The 21,232-nt window shown below is 39.5% G+C and overlaps 1 protein-coding gene across 1 annotated transcript in view; it reads left to right on the top strand.

The window, feature by feature from the left end:
* Positions 1-21,232, top strand: part of USH2A (usherin) — a gene marked incomplete at its 3' end in the record, with an annotated part of 393,893 nt that overhangs the window by 353,351 nt on the left and 19,310 nt on the right. Inside the window, exons 61-63 of the mRNA XM_084283630.1 lie at positions 13,822-14,049; positions 14,975-16,491; positions 17,478-17,799. Of these exons, the coding sequence (XP_084139756.1) occupies positions 13,822-14,049; positions 14,975-16,491; positions 17,478-17,799 (2,067 nt within the window). The remainder of the gene's footprint in view (positions 1-13,821; positions 14,050-14,974; positions 16,492-17,477; positions 17,800-21,232) is intronic.

The following is a 21,232-nucleotide window of genomic DNA, read 5'->3' as shown; positions in this document are numbered from 1 at the left end:
TGTTGAAAACAGCAGTATGTGATGCTGAACAGACAAATGGAAAAAGGAGACAGTGAGTTAGCTGACTTGGTTGGCTGGTCAGTGAATGAGCTGACAGACAGCTCTCACATTTGTCTTCAAAACTAGTGTCGTTTCTGAGCTGTGGTTTCTGAAATCCTATGAAGATCTCACTTGACTTTGGGAATAGAGAACAGATGACAGGGGATTTTTACTCTTGACAAATTTAAATTCACCCAGAACCACGCAGTTAATCATATTCAATAAAGTTCAGAACAGACTTTGTATCTGTCCATCCAGCGTCTCAGTACCATCGTGATCACAGATGAAAGCACCAAAACACAAGTAATTCATGGTTAGTTGGTTGGTTGGTTCTGTTTTTAAAGAAGCCAAAGGCAAAAGCAGTAGACTTGTGAGGACAGTAGTCTGAAGACATCTTAAGTACAACACTTGGTAGCAGTTTACATACGTGTAATCTGCGTTAGGGAGGAAATAAAGTCCCATTTATGACTGTCCCATCACAAAGTACAAGTATCTCCCTCTGCACCTCGAACTTAAGTTACCAAACTTAAGTTACCAAAATTAAGGACCAAAGTTATAGAAAGGCATGACAAATGGGATGTGGAATATCTGGGTGTATTGTACTCTCCTCACATGCACCCCGTAATGGATGTATTTTATTGTTTAACTGTAAAAGCTATATTGTAATTTTAAATCCATTCCTTTAGCATTCATCAAATAAAGTCTCTGTCCCTCCATCAGCATCTGACTTGCTGGAAGATTAGGAAGATATGAGCTCATTAAACTGCTTTATGAGTGTCAAGAAGAATTATAAGGATGGAGAGAAGGTTGTTTCTTGTGAAGCCCTGTCTGAAAGAACACCCACCAAAGCTGCTACCAGATTCAGAGAAAAAAATTCTCACCCTATTATCAGGTGCCATGTTACAGACTTTAGGCCATCAAAGTTTATCTGTTATGCCTCTGGCAGCTGCAGGCTGCTTTACTCCCTCCACCAAACCTGTGGAAACTGCTTCCTCCTCCCTTCCTTTCCTTTCACAAGCCTCCCTTTCTAAGAACGTGTTGACAGACTGTGACCAGTGAGGTAAGGAGCAAGAATTAACTCCCATCGTGAGGGTCTACTAGAAAACTTCTTCCTTTTTTAGATGTTTTAGGTGCTGTTTCTACTTCCAGTTACTCTGTGGAGTCCTTACAACAATCAGGACTCCAGTCAGGTTATGTTCTTTAATGGTCTTAAATTACTGAGGGCTGTGTTGGTATGCAGACAAAGCATACACACACTTTGTTTGGGAAACAAACACAAACTTAGATGCCCTCGATGCCCTCTTAAGACAAGCTATGACTGCTGCAAGAGCCACAGGTGGACTTGCAGCACAGGATCCTCCCCTAAGCCCCTAAGCTCCTTGGCTTTGCAGCTGCAGGATGTTTTTTGTTTTTTGTTTTTTAATAACAAACCCATGGCTGCCTCCCTTTTTTCTTTATGTAGAGCAAGTGTCTTCTAAACACTTCTGTGGTCACAGAGCACTAATGTAGTAAATGATGTTACTGCTGGGGTATGGTCCAGCTGAATGAGACACCCGGAGTGCATGTTGTGTGTGCCAAAAGGTCTCTGAGGAGTCGTATCGTTGTAACGGGAAGATGAAGAGAGGCACCAGTATCTACTTAATCTACTAGGAAACACTGCAAATCATTACTCATTTTGCTTCTGTATTTTTCTCCAAGTATTTTTATATGAAATCCATTTACTGCAAGTTTGAATGCATTGATTCTTTTTTTCCCATCCCAAGCTGAGTTCCTAGCCTGAGCAGAATCCTCTGTGCACTGCAGAAACACTATTCTGGTGGCTGCACAAAGGCACCAAGTTTACAATTGTCTCACAAAATCAGAATTGCAAATGCAGATTTAATATAAAAAGAGAGTGAGGGAAGTAGATTCCTTGCAGTGATAAATTTTCTGTATTCTTGCTATAAAGAAAACTTTACTGTGCACAAACAAAATGAATGAAACTTTGCAGAGTTCTTACATTTCAATAGGCTTTAAAAAAGAATTAATGAGAAATCTGGAAGACGTCTTCACAATGGAAGTGAAGTATTATTCTTGTCATTATGGCATCATAAAATTATTTTTTATTGTTTTCTCTTCGGGGGCTCAAGTCAGATGATAATTTAGATTTTCTCTAATGCTAGTCTTTGCTAGAAATGCTAGACCCAGGATGTACCAATAGATCATTAGATTTATACTATAGCTGTAGCTTAAGACAGTGACATATTTAAGTGCTGTGCTTAATGTTACTTGAAAGTCCTGGCCTAAACGACTGAACAAAGACAGTGCAAATGAGAAAAAGAAAAAACAGGTAACACAATGGCTTTAGCTGTATTTGGTTTGGTGCTCAGTAGAGTACCCCCTTTGAGTACAAATTCAGCTGAGAACACATGGCTTTAAAACAGAACATCTCTGAGACAAAAACTTGCAACAGCTCTCCAGTGTACTGCATTTTTCTGACTTTCTGGCTCCATGTAGAATCATCAAGCACTTTCAATTTTTTGTTATCAAACTCCCATAATGATATTTGATTTGAGGGTGTTAATGGAAGTTTTGGTGCTCCTCCATGGGCACTTCATGGGCTGCAGTCTCCTTCAGGTCTTATCCACCTGCTACACCATGGGCTCCTCCATGGGTTACAGTGTGGAGATCTGCTCTGGTGTGATCCTCCATGGTCTGCAGGTGCACAAGCTGTTTCACCATGGTCTCCACAGCCTGCAGAGGGATCTCTACTCCATGCTTGGAGCACCTCCTCGTCCTCCCTCTTTCTTCATTCACTTTGGTGTCTGCAGAGCTGCTGCTTTCACATTTTTCCTCTCCTCTCACTGCTGCTATGTAGCATTTTTTTTACCCTTCTTTAAATACCTTATCACAGAGGCACCACCTGAGATGCTGGCTGGCTCAATTTTGCCCAGCAGTTAGTCCTTTTTGGAGCCACCTGGAACTGATGTTGTCTGACATGGAGACAGCTGCAGATCTCTGCTCCCACAAGCTACCCCTTCAGCTTCCCAGCTACCAAAACATTGCCACATAAACTCAATACGCTAAAGTATGGAAGTCAGGGGATCGGGGATGTTTTCTTCAATGTTATAGGTTAACTAAACCCAGTCTGTGTTCTTGTTGAATGCTATCTACATACACAGTTTTGGTCTTCTAGGCATGAAAACCCAGATTCAGGAGCCTTGAGAAAGCATAACAAAACTTCAGTGGATTTTTGAAGTGATTTGGAAGAGCTGCAGTTTAACTTTTGAAGCTATAGTTTTTTTTTTACCTTAAGAAGAAAGAAAATGTTGAGTCTTATGTGAACTTAAGAAAAAGTTGCAGCTTTGACCTCTAAAAAACTTATTTTAGATTGCTAAAGTGGGCTAGGCTGTCTAATCTGTTCTGAGAGTGAAGCTCTCTGAAGGTCTATTCAGAACAGAAGCTAAACATAAGCATCTGATTTTCCTTTGGAGAAACCTCCCTTTCTCTGCACAGACTACAGAGAGATACTGGGGACACTAGCTATGCAGGTTCTGTGTCTAAATGTAGGAGCTGTGACAAGTCTGGTCCAAAATGATTAAATTCTACTAATTTATTTTTGGATTGCTCACTTATAACACACGTACGTGCATCTGATCAATAGATGATAAGGTGAAACTAGTGGATTTACAAGTTAATATGCTGGAGTCAATAACTTGCTGTAAAGGCACTCTCAATTCTGGAACCAGCACAATTTGTTTTGTACTAAGCTTTACTATATACCTGTTGGCTTAGTGATTTATTTAAATTCCCTAAGTAATTTAAATATCCAAGGAAAATAAAGAATCTGAACGAAACCCTTTTTATTTCAGTAGTTATCAAGTAATCTTTCAATAGTTATGTCTTTTGTCTCTTTCCTGATTAGTCACAAGTAGCTCAGACTTCTCATTTGGCAAAAGTCTTGCACTGAGAAGCCCAAGCCACACTGGAAGGGTCTTAATGGATGTATAAAAACATGAAAAGACATAGTCAAATATTTAGTTTTATTTATATATTAACATTTAAAAGTAATGCCAGCTAGCTGCTTTTTCTGTTAACTCTGTAGCAGTTTTACCTGTCTGCTTTTGTGTGTATGGATATGAATTTAATGTCAGTGTGTGTGCGTCAGGAGGCTTAAGTTAGGCCTGTGTCTGTATGATCCTAGGAAGATCCGTCTGGAAGTTCATCTATCCACCAGGTTCACTTGGTTTCAAGACACTAAACCTGTAAGCAGCCTCTCTTTCTGTCATTTCACAAAGCTGTACAGCCACTTTTTCTTCTCGTTGCCATCATTTCATCTCTTCTCTTGGTGTAGAGTTAATTCTGAGTCTTCAAATTACTGTTAATGTCAGCAGCAGCAGAGTCCATGGTAGCTGCAACAGCAAAACAAGGTTTTTGTTCCTCTTACCGTTGGTCTCATGGGCTATTCAAGCTACTTGTTGAGGTTTTCCACTAGCACCAGTAGGGGCAGGGATCCTCTGCAGCAACGCCCTCCTCCAAACTTCCTGCAGGTGCAGGAAGGAAGGTGTCAGACTGCTGCTGAACCTGTCAGTATTTATATGGGAAGCTGTGCTTTGCTGAGGAGTATGGCCTCAAAGTGTACACATAAATATATGTCCAATCAATATCCTCTGCTAATACTCAAAAGAGTAAAGCCTGAGCTTTCCCCTAGCTACAGGAGAGTGAGCGGGCATCCCGATCTGCATAAGCCACTTCTGGCCTTCTGCTAGGCATGAGTGTCAAATTGAAGGGTGAAATTTTAAGTTTAGCTACAGATTCAGACTAATCATTGGCCTTTACAATGTAGCCCTAAATAAATTATTTCTGCTTACCTTTTATTATCTCTCAGAAATGATAACACACATAGCAGGAAAAGTTGGAATGAAAAGCATGGACTGTTTGGTACAGGGCAGAGAAAAAAGAATAAAACAGTGGGAAGTAAAAACCTTTTAGTCTCCTTTAAAATGTTGCCTTTATTTTCCATTGTGTTGGCAGAAAGCAGGGATTTAAAGCTGTGAATTGCCTTGAGGCTGTGTTATCTTCCTCTACTTAGCAGCAGTTAGAACTGCTCTTTTTGCAAGTGTTGGGTGAACGAGACAAGGACTCAGAATGATTGAGAAAAGGGAATAAAATAAGCCTGCACTTAACAATAATATGACACGTCTGCTGTACCTGTGTAAAATGGGATCTAAAACAATCATGATAGTTTCCTGAAGCTGCACACAGTAACACAAGGGGATATTCTGAGACTTAATTAATTAATGCTTGTAGCATGATGTGAGATCCTGGGATGAAAAGTCATATATAACTGCAAAGTCTTAATTTTATGGAGCACAACTGACATTCAGTGGCATTTTCAAGGAAACTGATGTGGGAGTTCACCTGCAATCTGCATTAGGATTCAGATTGTCCTTGTACAAATCCCCGTAAAGATTTTCTTCAAACTATTTTTTTTCCTCTTTTCATTTCTTTTTCCCATTATGGCTGTTGAGCTGTGCAAAGAAAAAAATGGTAAATAATTTTTTTTTACAGAGGAAAATCGTGTGCACCATACATAGTCTATGCACCTATATAAACCCTATACAGCAAAACCGTAGTGAACGTTTTCACATTTTACAGAAAATAACAATCACATGATACTACGCCCAGTTTGTTTTAAGATCAGATGAGAGAAGTTTTAAAGAGTCCAGAGACACTTATCTTTATAATATCATATATGATGTAATTTGAAAGGAGCTAAGGAAGAAGGCTTATGGCACAGATATATGTTGTCATGAATGTCCTAGAAAGGCAATGTGAATGCTTGAATAGCAAAAACTTCAAATAAAACCAGAAGGCAAAACATTTGATAATGACAAGGGCACATTCTTTCTACAGTGAAGCAAAACTGATTGCCACATGATACCTCGAGATAAAAAGTTCAGGTGTACAAAGTATCCTTTTTTATGGATAACAACAAAAACATTCATGGTTTCATTGCATTGACTTAAAATTATAAAATTGTGTGCAACACTTGCCATTCTGGACATCGATAGAAAAAAAGGTATGAGGCTGGGAAAACACGAGCAGCACTGATACGGCAGTCCCAATTGTGTTCGTTCTGACAAAAGCATCACTCTGGCCAATAAATCAAATTGAAAATATGGTTTATTAGGAAAACTATGACATTAGCATCCTTTATACTCAAGGGATATAATTCCCCTACCACTTGCAGGTTTGAGCCCTTAGGCTCTAACCACTTTGTTAGAGCAGCCATGGTTTTCCTTTCTCATGCCATGGCCACAAATGGCATAGAACAAAAGCTGGAGGAACACTGCTCCTCCATGTTCACAAGCAGTAGCACCATGACCTGTGGTATTGCCTTAAACATACTCCTGGAGTTTGTCTGTGTGAATGTATTGGTTGTAACTGCAGAGGTATAAACCCCAGCCAGAGTTTGTGCTTGCCTTTGCCAGCCCTTCAGCTTCCCTGAGGTGACATTTCTCTCCCAGGTCACACCCAAAGGGTGATTCTCCTTCCTCTCGTAACCAAGGCAGACTTGACACGTTGCCTGTTCTGCAGTGTATTGATGAGTACGTGCATATTCCAGATTAAGCATGCAACTGGTTTTCATTGGGCTTCAGGTACTTTTTCTCATGTTTTTTTGAATCTCAAATAAATATATATATATATCTTTTTTTTTGCACCATATTGCCTCTCTTATGTGCCTCTCTTATTTTGAAGAGAAACTTAGTCTTTCTTCATATCCAAAATTACTATTTAAAGCAAAAAGTCTCACTCAGTGAAAGTAAGGATTGCAGATTTGAACTAAACAAAGCAAAGTTTGAGGTAAGCAGTCCTGTCAGGTATTCAGTTTTTATCTTTCTGTCTCCATCACTTTCTCATTACAAGGAATAATAAACAGTTACAAGTGAAAAAGTGTGGGGAAAAAATCCACGAAGGTGTGAAAATATTGGCTTACTATACAGTAGGTCTTGTGAGTGTTGTAAGAGATAAAATATTAATGTTAGGAAAAAAATGTTGACATCACCCTTTAGACAGTGTCTGTAGTGAAATGTCATGTCATTGATATTTTGGCTTATCTGACTTATTTAGTCATGCAGAAAAATATCTTTTTTGATTTCAACAGTTCTTAGTATAAATTAGACAAATATTACAGCTGCAAATACATTTTTGAGAAGATGGCACTCAGTGATGTTAGATGAATTTTAAATAAGATGTTTGCCCTTATGTTAAAAAAAGAAAAGAAAACCTTACAGAAGTGACATGGAATGGGCTACTGAAGTGTTGACTTTGCCCAAAGAGGTTTTTTTTTGAAGTTTTACCATACAACGTGTGACATTGCTGGTGGTTTAAAAGTGTACTACTTCCAAAAAGTCAGAATAGTGACAGAATGCAGCTGGCTAAATGTACTTGGAGTCATTCTGCTATGCAATGCCTACTCGTTTTCTTTTTGGTGCTTTATTTTCAAGTCAAAGCTGGGGACAGCGGTTCCTGCTGAGGCTGCAGCACGTCCCCAGATGTCCAGGTGTGCCAGGAAAGAAAGCTGTCTGCTGTGAAAATGAGCACCAGCACCACTCGACAGATTCATCTGTGTGCAATTCACAGTTCCTCACATGCTCTGCCAGGAAGCAGAAAAAGGAATTGCAATGTAATACTTGTACATCAGGTATTAATTGTTGTGGTTTGCAGACTTCTTTAAACTTCTTAGATTACTGCTTTTTCTCAAGGTTTCTCACTGGCATAGTCTGCAAACTCCTGTAGGAGTATCAACATACAAAATCACTATTATGTGCTGAGTGGAACAGGGTAGGCAAATGAGTTTTTTATTAAATAAAAAGCTGTTAGCATGGTACTCCTAAGAAAGGACAGGCACACAGAGTTGCAGGGTAACCAGCTAGTGTTATCTGATGTAGATAACACTACCATTGCTTTTAAAAACAAATAAAATAAAAATCTCAAAGTTGAAACAAACAAACAAACAAACAAACAGAACATTTAAGTTTGTCAGGAGTCTCAAGGAAAGAATATTTTATGAGCATGTAATCGAAGCCTATGTTTCAATGAAGACATTTCCTGGCCTTTTTGTGCTTTATTTTGTAAAAGAAAACCTCTATTTTAAAAAAATTAATTTGCTAAATAAAAAAGCAAGCTCAAATACAATGAATCCTTTAATATAATTTGCTAGCCACTGCAGAAAGAAAAGACGGCATTGACCCATCTCAGTCTGGGAAAGAATGATTCCCTTTTCATCTCAGCCAAAGACAATTTGGAAGAATACTCCTTTGACAAAAAAATATTTAAAAATTATTTTACATTTACTAAGTTACTAATGTAACTTCTGGTTTTGCAAACTTAAACAATTTTTTTAATGTTTATTTCATTTTCTGTTATAATATTTGCTTTTTATGTGCTATAATAATTTACACATAAAAATCACCACCAGTGTAGTACATGTTACTGCTGTTGAAGGGTAACATCAATTTTTAGAGTAATGATTTAAAATGAAAAATAGGTGTTGAAAGGCACTTTTAAAATTCTAAAACAAAATGCAAAGTTCTTAAAATGTAATTTTTTTGAAGTGAATGTGCTGGTTTTACCAAATATCTTAATGAAAAATCTAAAATTATTTTTTACACAAATGGGGAGGAAAATATATAGTGCAAGATCAATTTCTGGTAAAATGGAAATTCTGGTCACTTTTAGGCAAGATAATTTCTGACAAAATAAGTAACACATTAGTTTCTGTTTGCTTTACCTTTAAGATTTTTCAGTGCTATCTTGGGAATAATTTATATTCCAGTCCACACTGCTAGAGGAAGGAGTGGAGTCATAGATTACCTGTGTATCTGTAAGTTATATCCTTGTGAATTTAAGCATAAGGCTTTAGGCCTAGAGTAGACTTTAAAAAAGAAAAAAAAATGTGTACATGATACAAGCATGAGAAGGAAGGCAACCCAAAGGGTAAGTTAGGGGTTGCAAATGAGTAAGAATTCTGCAATTATGAGGGTTAAGGCAGGGGCTAAGAAGTACGCTGGGAAATAAGCATTAACATCAGAGGTTCATCAAAGTGGAAGTACTCACAGTGCTTTGCAGAAAATGGAAAGGATCCAGATAAGTTGGGGAACTGGCAAAACAGATAATGTCAAAGGTGAGGATGAATTGAGGATCTTCCTAAAACCCGAAATATTCCCAGCCATTTCTATCACTTGTAGAGGAATCCGTTTGGATTCCTTGATGGAGAAATTGAAAACTCACGTTGAAGAATGGTTGGACTAATGTTCTGAATACTAGGAGACCATAGGTTCCTCCTCCCTTATCCAGGGAGAGTTCAGCATCTCTGCTTGTATAGAAAAGGGAATGTCACCGTGAATTACCTTTTCATTATTTATGGCTGGGAGTTATGAAATAACAAGTTTGGATTCCTGTACCACCAGTACCATAGCACTGTGGTCGTCTCCGATGTCACCAAGTTTAATTAGAGACTCACAGAAAAAATGAGTTAGCTTTTCCATCAGATATCCAAGATACCTGCTGAATAGGGGCTACTGTACCAAGAGACAACACGGAGAAAGAAGAAACCAGAGCCTCACTTTGACACAACTGTGTGATGACTTGCTGAATGTTGATGACCCCTGAAGAGGTAGATACCAAAACTACATGTTGGGCAGCTCTTGAGAGGTTCAGGGTTCTTCTGATGTGACCATCAGGTTTGGAATGCGTGCCCTGAGACCTGGGCACCTGGGTAAACTGGCCTGCCTTGAAAAAAAGAGGAAAAGCCTGAGTGACAACACTGGAAAGTGCTTCTTCATCAGATCAATAGATTCAAAGATGACTAGGTTGTGTAGTTTTATGCAGTTTAAACATTTGTGCAGGGAGTCCACCTGCAGAGAGTATTATTGACAGCTGCAGATCAATGCTAATTTTTGATCATTTCCAACCTACAAAGACCTCTTGACCCTGTTGCCACCTTAGGGGCACTTCAAGTAGTCAGCAGCAATCACAGTAGGCAGTGTAAACCTCTCAGACTCCTGACGGCTGTGCAGCCTTTCCCGTGCCCAGGAGGACCTGGGCACAAGGTGGTGGGGATGGGCAAGCACCTCGCATCCTGGGTGCTGTCGCCTTTGAGCAGCATGAAAGAGTATGCTGATCTGCTTCCAGACTTTAAGTGACTTCTGTGCTCATGAATTTAAAAATAAACAAACAAAAAAGGCAATCTGAAGCAAATCTTGCTGGATATATTATTCATGATTCATGTTCTCTTGTTTTACTCTTTGAAAATGTGTTAAAACAAGGTTTTGTTTTAAATAACTTTTATCCTAATTTACAGTTAGAGCCGTGGAATTAACCAAGGAGTGTGTTTGTTGTTGCTAACAGCTTATGCTGCCACTGGCAGCGTGTAAATCATTTTACACAACAAAAGCAAAGGTGCTGTCTTGCATTGAGTAGTGGAGATGCTGTCAGTGCCACCAAAGAGAATGGGACAAGCCTAGGGATGGTTCACAGCTGGGCTCTGGGCTGCAGTATGGGATGCCTCAGGAGTCCATGTCTGTAATGTCTGCTTTAAAAGAATGGGCCTTACAGGAGGAGTGTGAGAGTGCACACACTTAAATGTTTGCTAGGTTATTCTTAATTTAATGGCTGAATGAGTGAGACTGCTTCACAACAGGCGACAGAGAAAGGAGGGCTTGGGATTGCAGTCCATGGGTTTTCATGGTCAGTCAGTCTTGGGCTACGAACATCTTAATGTTTGCATTAAAATTTTATTTTGTTGGCTTGCTTTTAATGGTAAATGAAATCTGTCCTGTTAGCAGTGTGTAAACATGGGATATATGAGTTCATGGCTTTGCAAACAAAGACTAGGAGAATATTCCATGCAAGGATTGTGATCCTGCGCCTGTTTAAGTCTGTGCAGCTGTCCATTGAAGCCAGAGGGCTATCCTTTGCAAACTGTTGTGTTTTTTTTGCTATTTGTATTTTACCATTCCAGCAGGCTGGTATTTCTAGGCTAGAATACTACATAATTCTTAAAATTAATCATTCAAACTGCCATCCATCCTCTTTTTAGGTTCAGCCTCTGAGCTGAGTAAATTCACAGATGGCAATGGCAGCAGAGTAGGGGGAGAAAGCATGGCTTCGTTTTCTGGGAGGACGTCCCCTGAGCTTACTTCAAAACCAAACAAAACAAAAATACATGTAAACCGTTTGCTCTTCAAGAAGTATCTATAGGAGCCAGGGATAAAAGTCATCCCTGGAAGGAATGGTTTAGCAGTCTCCAGAGAACACGGTGAACTGCAGGCAAGGAAATCCCTCCATCCTTGTTTCATTTCAAAGGGTGGTGAGGATTGTAAATAATTAAATCTTAGGGTTTACTGGGAAGACTGTACAGTGTGATGAAAAACATGCCATTTTTCTGTTTAAAAATAATAAAAAACAAGTGTTTTGCAGCACTGTTGTCAGAAAAGCACACCCTGATCATGGAGGTGATAAGAAAGCTGGGCCATTACTTTTTGCACAACGTTTGTAATGATGTGTTTGTACCTTCTGAGAGTCCATGTGTAACGGTTCAGGGGCAGTAATTTAATGTGGCATGCTCCCTTCCTCCCTCCTCCACCCTCGAACCATGGAATGTAAATTTTAGTCTTTTGAAAGTTCTGTTTTGAAAACCTAATAGATAACTGTCCTCATAAAAACTATTAATACAGACCACATCCAATTGTAAAGCTAATTTTAATCATGTTTTGTGCCAACATAATTTCTGATGCCAGATTTTTATGCTAAGCATGAACTTCAATACGAGCTCTGTTCTTTAACCTGCAGTTCATAATTTTGCATTTGGCCTTATAGGTTTTTGGCTATGGCAGTTTGAACGCTTCCACTTTCAAAGATCTAAGCCATAAATGTTTATTAAAAGAATCTATAATGAAATCAGTTTTGTTATTTTTTTAATGGCTGCCTTGAGTATGTTGGATGACTGAACGCACATTGTTAATCATTAAGCACTCATGTTACAAAAAGTGTTTGATAGTATTGCCATCTAGGGGCTGAACAAAATTCTCCATACTGAAATAAACTGTAATTGAACAGGTGCTGCTATTGACAATATACATATGTTTTTGTTTTATAGCCCACATGCTTTCCATGTTTCTTATGACAAAAGATATCTCTAAATGTCCCACAGCAGCCAGAGCTTTTTTATATATAATCTGTTCGAGGTGATTGCTATTTGCATTTGAGCTTACGCTTTTTTGGCAGTGATGACTGGGAATTCCTAACAAAGAATTATACTTTTTTGCATTATTAATCTTGCTAGTGTTTGCCCTGTTTAACAGAAAAAGGAATCATTTATCAGAAAAGTATGTTTATAATCTGTACTTGTGGCATCTTCAGCTTTAATATTCATAATGGTCATTCAAATGCTGTGCTATATTTATCTAAAAGACTAACTCATTGTTGTGAGGAAATAACTATTTAAATATTGATGACCTAACTTTTAATATTTAAAAAAAGAAATTAATATTTCTTTAAAATTTGTTTCTGAGTCTGATCGCCTAACAAATGTTTAAATATTAAACGATTCTAAGTGTTAGCATTTAACAACTTAATACAACTTACTGAAGGAGGAAAATTGACTGTAGCTTTCTGCCACATGAAGGAAGCTGAATTCCTGCCCTCCCCTTCTTCATATCTTATGTAATTAATGCAAAAGCATAACTGAAAATGGAATTAAAATAAATCAGTGATCAGCGGATCCCTTTTCTTGCTGTGATGAGATAAGTCTGAAGAGTCTCGTACTGAAACGTGCCATTCACCTTCTTTGTTAGCTACCTTTCCTTCCATGGCTGTTGGAAGCAGTGCTGCGGACATGTTGCCTTCCTCGGTGGTGCTGAGGGTGGGGTTGCCTCATGCCCAGGCCAGTTCAGATCCTTCTCAGATGCTGTTCGGGGCGAGCCACAGTGCCAGTGGTCCCTTCTCCCCATGGCTGTTCTCCATCCTTCACCCACCTGCATGGCCCTGAGCTCAACAGGGTTCCCATATGGAGGCAGTGGGCCCCGGCTCTTCCAGAAAGGCTTGTCCCTGTGCTATGGTGGGCGCTGTGGGCAGCTGTGTGCCTCCCGTCCAGCCTCTGCTCTGCCTCATGGGCCTTCCTGACAAAGCAGAAATATCAAAAACAGCTTATTCTCTCTCTCTGTCCAGTCATTTTTTTCACCCCGCTTTTATGGGTTTTGTTTTCAGTAAGGAAATGAGATCGTGCTCCTGGAAACACCATTGTCTCTCCAGATTGCAACGCTCTGAGTAACTGGAACGTGGTGGCGTGCCTGCCAAATGTCATCCTGCACACGAGATGTGTGATATGAAAGGGTTCTGTAGAGGCAAGAACCACTTGTATACCACATTTTACAATATGTGCCATCAGAGTATCAAGCCCTCTGATACCCTGAGCAAAGCTTAATGCATGCAGAACAAGCACTGAGCTGTTTGCTAGCTGAGGTTTGGACTCTGCAGGACTCCCCAGAATTCAGCTCCAAAGGCTCCACCATAATGATAAATATTTCTGAATTTCCTAAGAGTTTCTTTTCAGGGTTCAGCTATGGAAACCCACCAAAAAAAAAAAAAAAAAAAAAAAAAAGCTGATAACCAGATGGGGTATTCTGCAAAGCGGTCAGAAGAGACCCAGAGCTGAGACCTCATTTTCCAAGTGACATAAAGCACAGATGCTGATTACTTTTTTAACTAACTCAAACATCTGTATTCTTGCTTCAGGGAACAAAGCATCAGGCTCATTTATTTGGATTGAAACCTTTCACAACATATCATATTCATGTTGTAGCTGTAAACAATGCCGGACAGGTTTCAAGCCCCTGGACATCTGTGCGCACACTGGAAGCTTCACCCAGTGGCCTGAGCAACTTCACTGTGGAAAAGAAAGAGAACGGCAGAGCTCTGTTGCTGAAATGGTCAGAGCCTTCCAAACCCAATGGCGTAATTAAGGTAAGCTCTGTCTTGACACTTTGCTTGACAATTCTTTCAAAAAAAAAAGAAGAGGGAAATGCCGAATATCAAATTAAAACTTTTTTTTTTTTTTTTTTCTGAAAAGGACTCAGTCAAATGCATTATACTTTAAAATAAGACGGAAGTCCTACGTAAGCACAAGGCACTCTGTGAGCACACTCTGCTTGTGGTTATATTCAAATGATAATTAACATTCCTGTGCTACCCCCTGACTGCAAAAGTTCATTTACAGTGAACCAAACTGTTCTTTTAATGGGTAGAAAGCTATGCATGAAAGCTCATTGTCTGAGCTAGCTTTAGCCTTTCCCCTTACTCTAGACATCGCCAAAATGCATTTCTAGAAACCCTGGCTCTGACAGAATGCTGTTCTGAAATTCAGGACATTTTTTAACATAATGGTTTCATCTGATTGTAAACCTGTACCTGCAAACTTTGTTACTACAGTTTTGTTTTGTTTTGTTTTTAGGATTTTTTTTTGTTGTTTATTTGTTTTCTTTTTAAAATGTTAGTTAACCAGTTTTTAAAGCTATAGTTAGTCTGCAAGAAGCTTTGTGCTAGCTTAGGAAAGCCTGGCAATGAAACTTGGTAACAAACAGGCATAGTGAAAAGTGTCACTAGATGATTTATTACTACATCCAAAATGAAATAAAAAAAAAAAAGAAAACAGGATGAAATCATTGTTTTTATACCAATGATCTGTTTGTGTGGTGTTTGTTACTAGTAAGGAAGTCAAATACTGGATGGTTGGGTAATAGCCCTTACCCTATTGCAAAGATTAAGGTGTCTCATCTACAGGTTGTTTCTGAACATTGTTAATTTATAGGTTTTTGTCCTTTTATCCTGGCTTCTGTCCCTTCTCTCTATTAAATTCTTTTTTCTCTTTTCTTTTTCTTTTTTTTTTCAGACCTACAATATTTTCAGTGATGACAACCTGGAATATAGCGGTTTATCTCGTCAGTTCCTCTTTAGGCGCCTTGAGCCGTACACAATGTATACATTAGTACTGGAAGCTTGCAATGCAGCAGGCTGCACTCGTTCTCTGCCCCAGCTGATCCGAACAGATGAAGCACCTCCATTGTCTCAGATGGCACCTGTAATCCAGGCAGTGAATGCTACCAACATTGAGCTGAGCTGGTTGGAGCCAATTAATCCAAATGGAAAAATAATTCGCTATGAAGTTATTCACAGATGCGCAAAAGAAAATGCTGCGGGGTACAGAGCAACAATGGAAGATGAGAAAATTGTTTTCACAGAATATAACACTGAAAGTAATGCATTCGTATATAATGATAAAGGTTTGCAGCCATGGACAAGGTATGAATATAAAATACGCACCTGGAATGCAGCAGGCTACACTGACAGCTCTTGGACTGTGGCAAGGACCAGTCAAACTGCCCCAAAAGGTCTCAGTGCCCCTAGGTTATCCTTAGTATCAGATAACCCCCACAAGGTACTCATCTCATGGGCTGCCCCAGCACAGCCCAATGGTATTCTTCAGTCATACAGGCTGCTAAAAAACGACACTCTGTATCCTTTCAGCTTCGATGCTGCTACCTTCAACTACACTGATGAAGACTTACTACCCTACTCGCTGTACAGTTATGCGATAGTTGCCTGTACAATGGGCGGCTGCTCTACCAGCGAACCAGCTGTAATACGGACACTGGAAGCAGCTCCTGCAGTAGTGGATCCACCATCTCTGCAGGCTGTCAGTGCCACACAGGTTAATGCATCCTGGGCACCTCCCCAAATACAAAATGGAGATATCACCAAGTACATACTGAAAATAAACAATGAAGAGTATTATCCTGGCAAAAACTTGCAGATGTTGGTTTCTAATCTGCAGCCGTACACACAGTATGATTTTGCACTGGTTGCCTGTACTGCTGGGGGCTGCACATCAAGTATATTCCAGTCAGTAATGACTATGGAGGCCCCACCATTAAACATGGAAGCTCCCAGGCTGCTTGTCATGGGCTCAGAGTCAATTGAAATCACGTGGAAAAGTCCAGCTAACCCCAACGGTAAAATCACAAGCTACGAGCTAAGGAGGGATGGTGTTCTCATTTACTCAGGTCTGGAAACTCGCTATCTTGATTTCACCCTAACACCAGGCATGGAGTACAGCTACACTGTCACTGCAAATAACAGTCAAGGGAGTGTGACCAGCCCATCAGCTCAGATAAAAACCAACCCCTCTGCTCCATCTGGGATGTTGCCTCCTAGGCTGCAGGCATGGTCCTCAAAGGAGATTTTGGTGGCCTGGGATCCTCCTATCAAAGTAAATGGTGACATTAGAAATTACACAGTCTCCATCCACAAGCCTGCTGAAACGGGAAAGAGAAGAGTTGACTTTGATGCATCTCATACTTCCTTTGTGAGACGATCATACATAGTGGCAGGGCTAGAACCCTACAGTAGGTAAGTCTGGAACATTTTGCGTGTTGAATGAATGCTGCAAGGTGATTCATTGGGCTTAAAAGTGAATAGCTTTTGAACAGCTGGGTTTTAGTTCCTAAAATGCACATGATAAAAACGGGGTTTTGTTTGTTTGTTTGTTTGTTTGTTAATTTATTGTAACCCCAGCTATATATCATCTTGATGAAGTGCAGTAGGGTTGACCTGGGTTTTAATTTATATAGGTTCAGTACGCTGTTACAGACTCCAAAAGCTGTAACATTGTTCTTGTGAATCTTTTGCAAGCCATCTACATTCAAGAGTAAATAGGGCTTTAGCTAACATAGTTAGGGGTGGAGAGACCAAAGACTAGCTAGCTAACCCACTTGCAGAGTAGCTGAGCTACCATCAGCAGAGTCACACCAGGAGCATGCTTGCCTCTTTGAACTGAAAAAGAGCGGACTCAGCTACTGAAAGAACACACTTGATACTGAAATAATGTCTTCCCCACTAATTCTTGATTATTTACCTGACCTTTCCGTATATATTTGTGTAGGCATAATTTGTGTGTGTTACATGGTTGATAAGTCTGTCTACTATTTACATATAACTAATCTAAATCCAAAGAGAGAAGAGTAATAGAGTGAAGTTAGTGATGATACAGCTCTCAAATGATATCCAAAATGATTCCAAATGAATCATCATTTTGGCTCATATCATCAAAATTAAAACAATTTTGATCACTTGATTCCTGCAGATGTTAACTTCTCTGCTTTGAAAAAAAAAAAAAAAAAAAAAGAGTTCTTACTTTTTGATATACAGAGGCACCATATATAATCTGTATGTCAGAGTTGATACAAATTGATTTCTTTTTCAAAAATGGCAAAGACCAAGAAAAATTAAGACACCCCCCCCCCCCCCCCCCCCCGCATATATTCACATTTTATGCAGAGTCTGTATTTGCATTTGCAGTGTTTTAACCACTTTGTTCCTGATTTGTGTTCCCCAAGGTATGAGGTACAGCTCCAAGCTTGCACAGAGCTGGGTTGTGCCTCCAGCGAGTGGGCATCGGTACAGACGCTGGAGGCACCACCGGCAGCACAGCCCGCCCCTCTCATAGAGATACAGACCAGAACTGGGGGCTTCCAGCCAGTGTCTTCCGTCCTGTGGACTGGCCCACAACAGCCCAATGGGAAGATTTTATACTACGAACTTTACAGAAGGCGGGCATCTCAAGCCCATGTAAATTTAGAGCTCGTACTTGTTTACAATGGTACTTCAGCGTTCTTCAGAGATGACCAGTTGAAGCCTTACACAGAATATGAATATCAGGTGGGATAGCAGTGATGGTCACTTAGCAGTGACACCATCATGATTTCTGTACACTTTAGGAATCTTACTTTACACTTAAAACAAACATACACATCTCAGTTATAATGTTAATAGTATTGTGATACTTAAATGATTGTTGTTAATGGATTTTAAATAGTTGAGAAGCTGAAAATGATTTTGCAGAAGTAATGCATTCATTCAGCATTCATTTTTCTTTAGTGTAATCATAAGAGCCTGTGTTTCTTGTATGGTGAATGTTTGAGTACCCTCCAGAGCTTTTTGCAAGGCTCGAATGTTATATAAGTGGTGTGAAATCCTAGTTCTGAAAAGGCAGCCTCTTTTCATTAGTTTTTCTTTCTTTTCCCTCCTCCCCTAGTCTACTATGGATTATTTTACTGCAAGATCTTAAGGAAGCTTATATCAAGAGAGACTGGGGCTATTTTCTCTTTAAATTAAATACTAGGATCACAAGCAGTTTTCATGGGTGGTTCAATAGTGAACCACCTGTTTGTTGTTGATGGCTGGTGTTTCTCATGCACATGGGTGTGTTCTACTATTGGTTTTCCTATTCAGCTAATGCAGGGAGACCAGTTCTGCAATTCAGACTGAGTACTGCCTTTCTTTACTAGAAATCAGTAGTACTTATGGAATTAAACTGTGGCATAGGTATTGTCATCACTGGCTATCAACAGTGCCTTGTAAAATGGGCCCAAGTTTTGTACACATATCTTGTCCTTTAACACTAAATCAGATATCTCCTTATACTTATCAGTTATCTTCTTTAGCCTTTAGTCATTTTCTATGTCAAAGTTACAGGTTTTATCATTCAGTACTAGTAATAATGTAGGGCCTTGTTTGATTTGTTTGATTTTAGCTTACGAACTGAGACCTTTGTTATTTCTAACCATCTGACATTACTTCCAAGTGTTTGGTGAGGTTCTAAACTCCACTAACTCATCTAAAAAACAGCCTTGAATTTGTTGTTCCTAAAAGTAAGTGGATGTAGTTTCATAGCAATGAGGTTGTTTTTGCATATATGAATAGACAATCTTATTACTCCATGAACAAGATACCGGTAAGCCTCACTACTGATTCTATACACAGTATTTGTACACATGGTATGTCTTGAAGCTGATTTTGGCAGTCCTCAGATGTCTTTACAACCTTTTCCCTAAAATAAAACAAAAATTGCTCAAACATGGATTTGTTTTGGAAAGTGGTAAACACGGTGTGTTCCACTTCTTGAGCTCCTGCAAGGTGGTGACAATCTTTCTTTTACAAGTTCCTTTGTTTTACAGGATCACAAGATAATTCAGGTTGGAATGGCTCTCAGGAGGTTATTCAGTCCAACTTTCTGCTCAAGTGTCAATTAAGAGGTCAGATCAGGTTACTCAGGGCTTTATCCAGCTGCACCTTGGAAACCTACAGGGAGGGAGATTGAATAACTTCTCCAGACAGTCTGCTCCATTTCTTGACTGTTCTCATGGTGAAAAAAAAAACTTATTTTCTTACATTCAATCTGAACCTGTCTTGTTTGAACATAAGCATGTTTCCTTTTCTCCCCCCAACAACTGGCATCACCTTCTGTTAGCTCATGGCTTGATGCTGGCAGGCTGCAGTCAGGTCCCCACAAACACATCACTTCTCCAGTCCCAGTCCCACAGCTTATTCTCACAGGCCAAATTCTCCAATGCCCTGATTACCTTGGTGGCCCTTTGCTGAACTCTCTCCAATTTATCAATCTTTCTTGGATTTGGGGTCCAAAACAGGACAAATGCTAAGTAAAGGCATGTTATCACTTCCTTTAATTTTCTGGCTATGCTCCTGTTAAAAAGCTCAAGATGTTGTTGCCCATCTTTGGTGCCAGAGTACATTGCTGGCTCATGTTCAGCTTTCTATCTGCTGAAACCCTCTAGGTCCTTCTCCCTAGCTAGTCAGTCCCTACCCTGTAGTGCTGCAAGGAGTTATTCCTTCCCAAGTGCAAGACTTCACATTTGTCCTTGCTGAGATTCATAAATGTTTTGGTGACCTATTCCTCTAGTCCCTTCCGAATGCCAGACCTGCCCATAAACACATCAACTGGTTCCCTCCACTTTGGTGTCAACTGTAAATTTGATGAGAGATCAATTTACAGATCAGGTTCTTTGGTATCTGTGCTCTACTTCTGCTGTTGGGTTTTTGGTTTGGGTTTGGATTTATTTTGGTTGGGGTTTGGCTTTATTTATTTATTTTTGTTGTTGGTGGTGTTTTTTGAGGCTGTTCAGGGCTGTGGCCAGTTGAGTTCTGGTCCAAGTTCTCCATCCCTGAATCTCCAAGGATGGAGATGGTACAACCTGTCTGGGCAGCCTGTTCCAATGACTGCCTATATACATCTTGTTTTTATTTCTGTCTAATTCCCCTATTTCAGCTTGCGTCCGTTGCCTCTCGCTCTGTCACTGTCAGAGTCCTGGGACCTGGAGGGAGGAGTGTACTAGCTTTCTTCATAAATCAGTTGTAGCATCTCTAATTTGGGTAAGAAGAGGATTCTGAAGGGACAGTTATTAAATTATTGAAAAAAAAAGAACCTGGTATACTACTAGAAAAGTGTACTTATTGCAGTATTCACAAAGCCTGTCTTCACTGCTTGATAATCACAAACCTCTTTTACTTTTTGATGTTTCTGGATTGACAGCATGTCTTTAAGTTAGCAGCCAGTATGAAAAGTCTTTCTATTAGCTCTGTGCTGAAGGAAATGCTGAGTATCTGTGAGCTGACTACTTCTTCTTTCTGATTACAGGTTCATGTTACTTGATTGCCTTCAGTTACTTAATGACCTCCTGAACTGAAGTTCAGAGAACTGAATTTAAGTGAATTTAGCAATACCATAAATGCTATACTAGTACTTACCAAGTCAAAAAAAGGATGGTTACTTCAAGCCTGAATATTTACTACACTTTAAATGTATGTTCCAGTTGTCACTTCTTTTGCGACCAAAGCTGGTTTTTGTTTGTTAGTTTGTTTCCAGAAACAGCACAGTTTAGTATTTTAAGTCCCACTGTGAATAAATATTAAGGTTTTCTTTTCTTTCTCCCACATCTGTAGGTCCACAGTACCATGAATTCTCTTCTCCATTTGCTGTAGTTTATAGCAGAACTTTTGCTAGACCAGATTTCCTCACTATTTTGGTGAGGATCTGTGAAGAATGTGAATACAAGTATGGATGGGGTTTGGTAGGTAGCAAGTACTTGAAGCAGACCTACACTCTACTTATTAATTAGAAATCTTTCTTAGCTAAAGAAAAACATCTCACATTGTTGTCTGGGCTTGAAGTTGTTGATGATGACTGTGTTATATTATCAGTTGGACCAGCTTCCAATTACCTCAGTCAGAAGCTGTTTTTTGGGGAATTTGATAGCACAAACATTTGTTTGAGCCAAAGTTTTTAATGATCTAT

The sequence above is a fragment of the Netta rufina genome, assembly GCF_964035555.1.
Source record: "Netta rufina genome assembly, chromosome: 3".
In the NCBI taxonomy this organism is placed as follows: Eukaryota; Metazoa; Chordata; class Aves; order Anseriformes; family Anatidae; genus Netta; species Netta rufina.
This window is presented reverse-complemented; position numbering and strand designations above follow the sequence as displayed.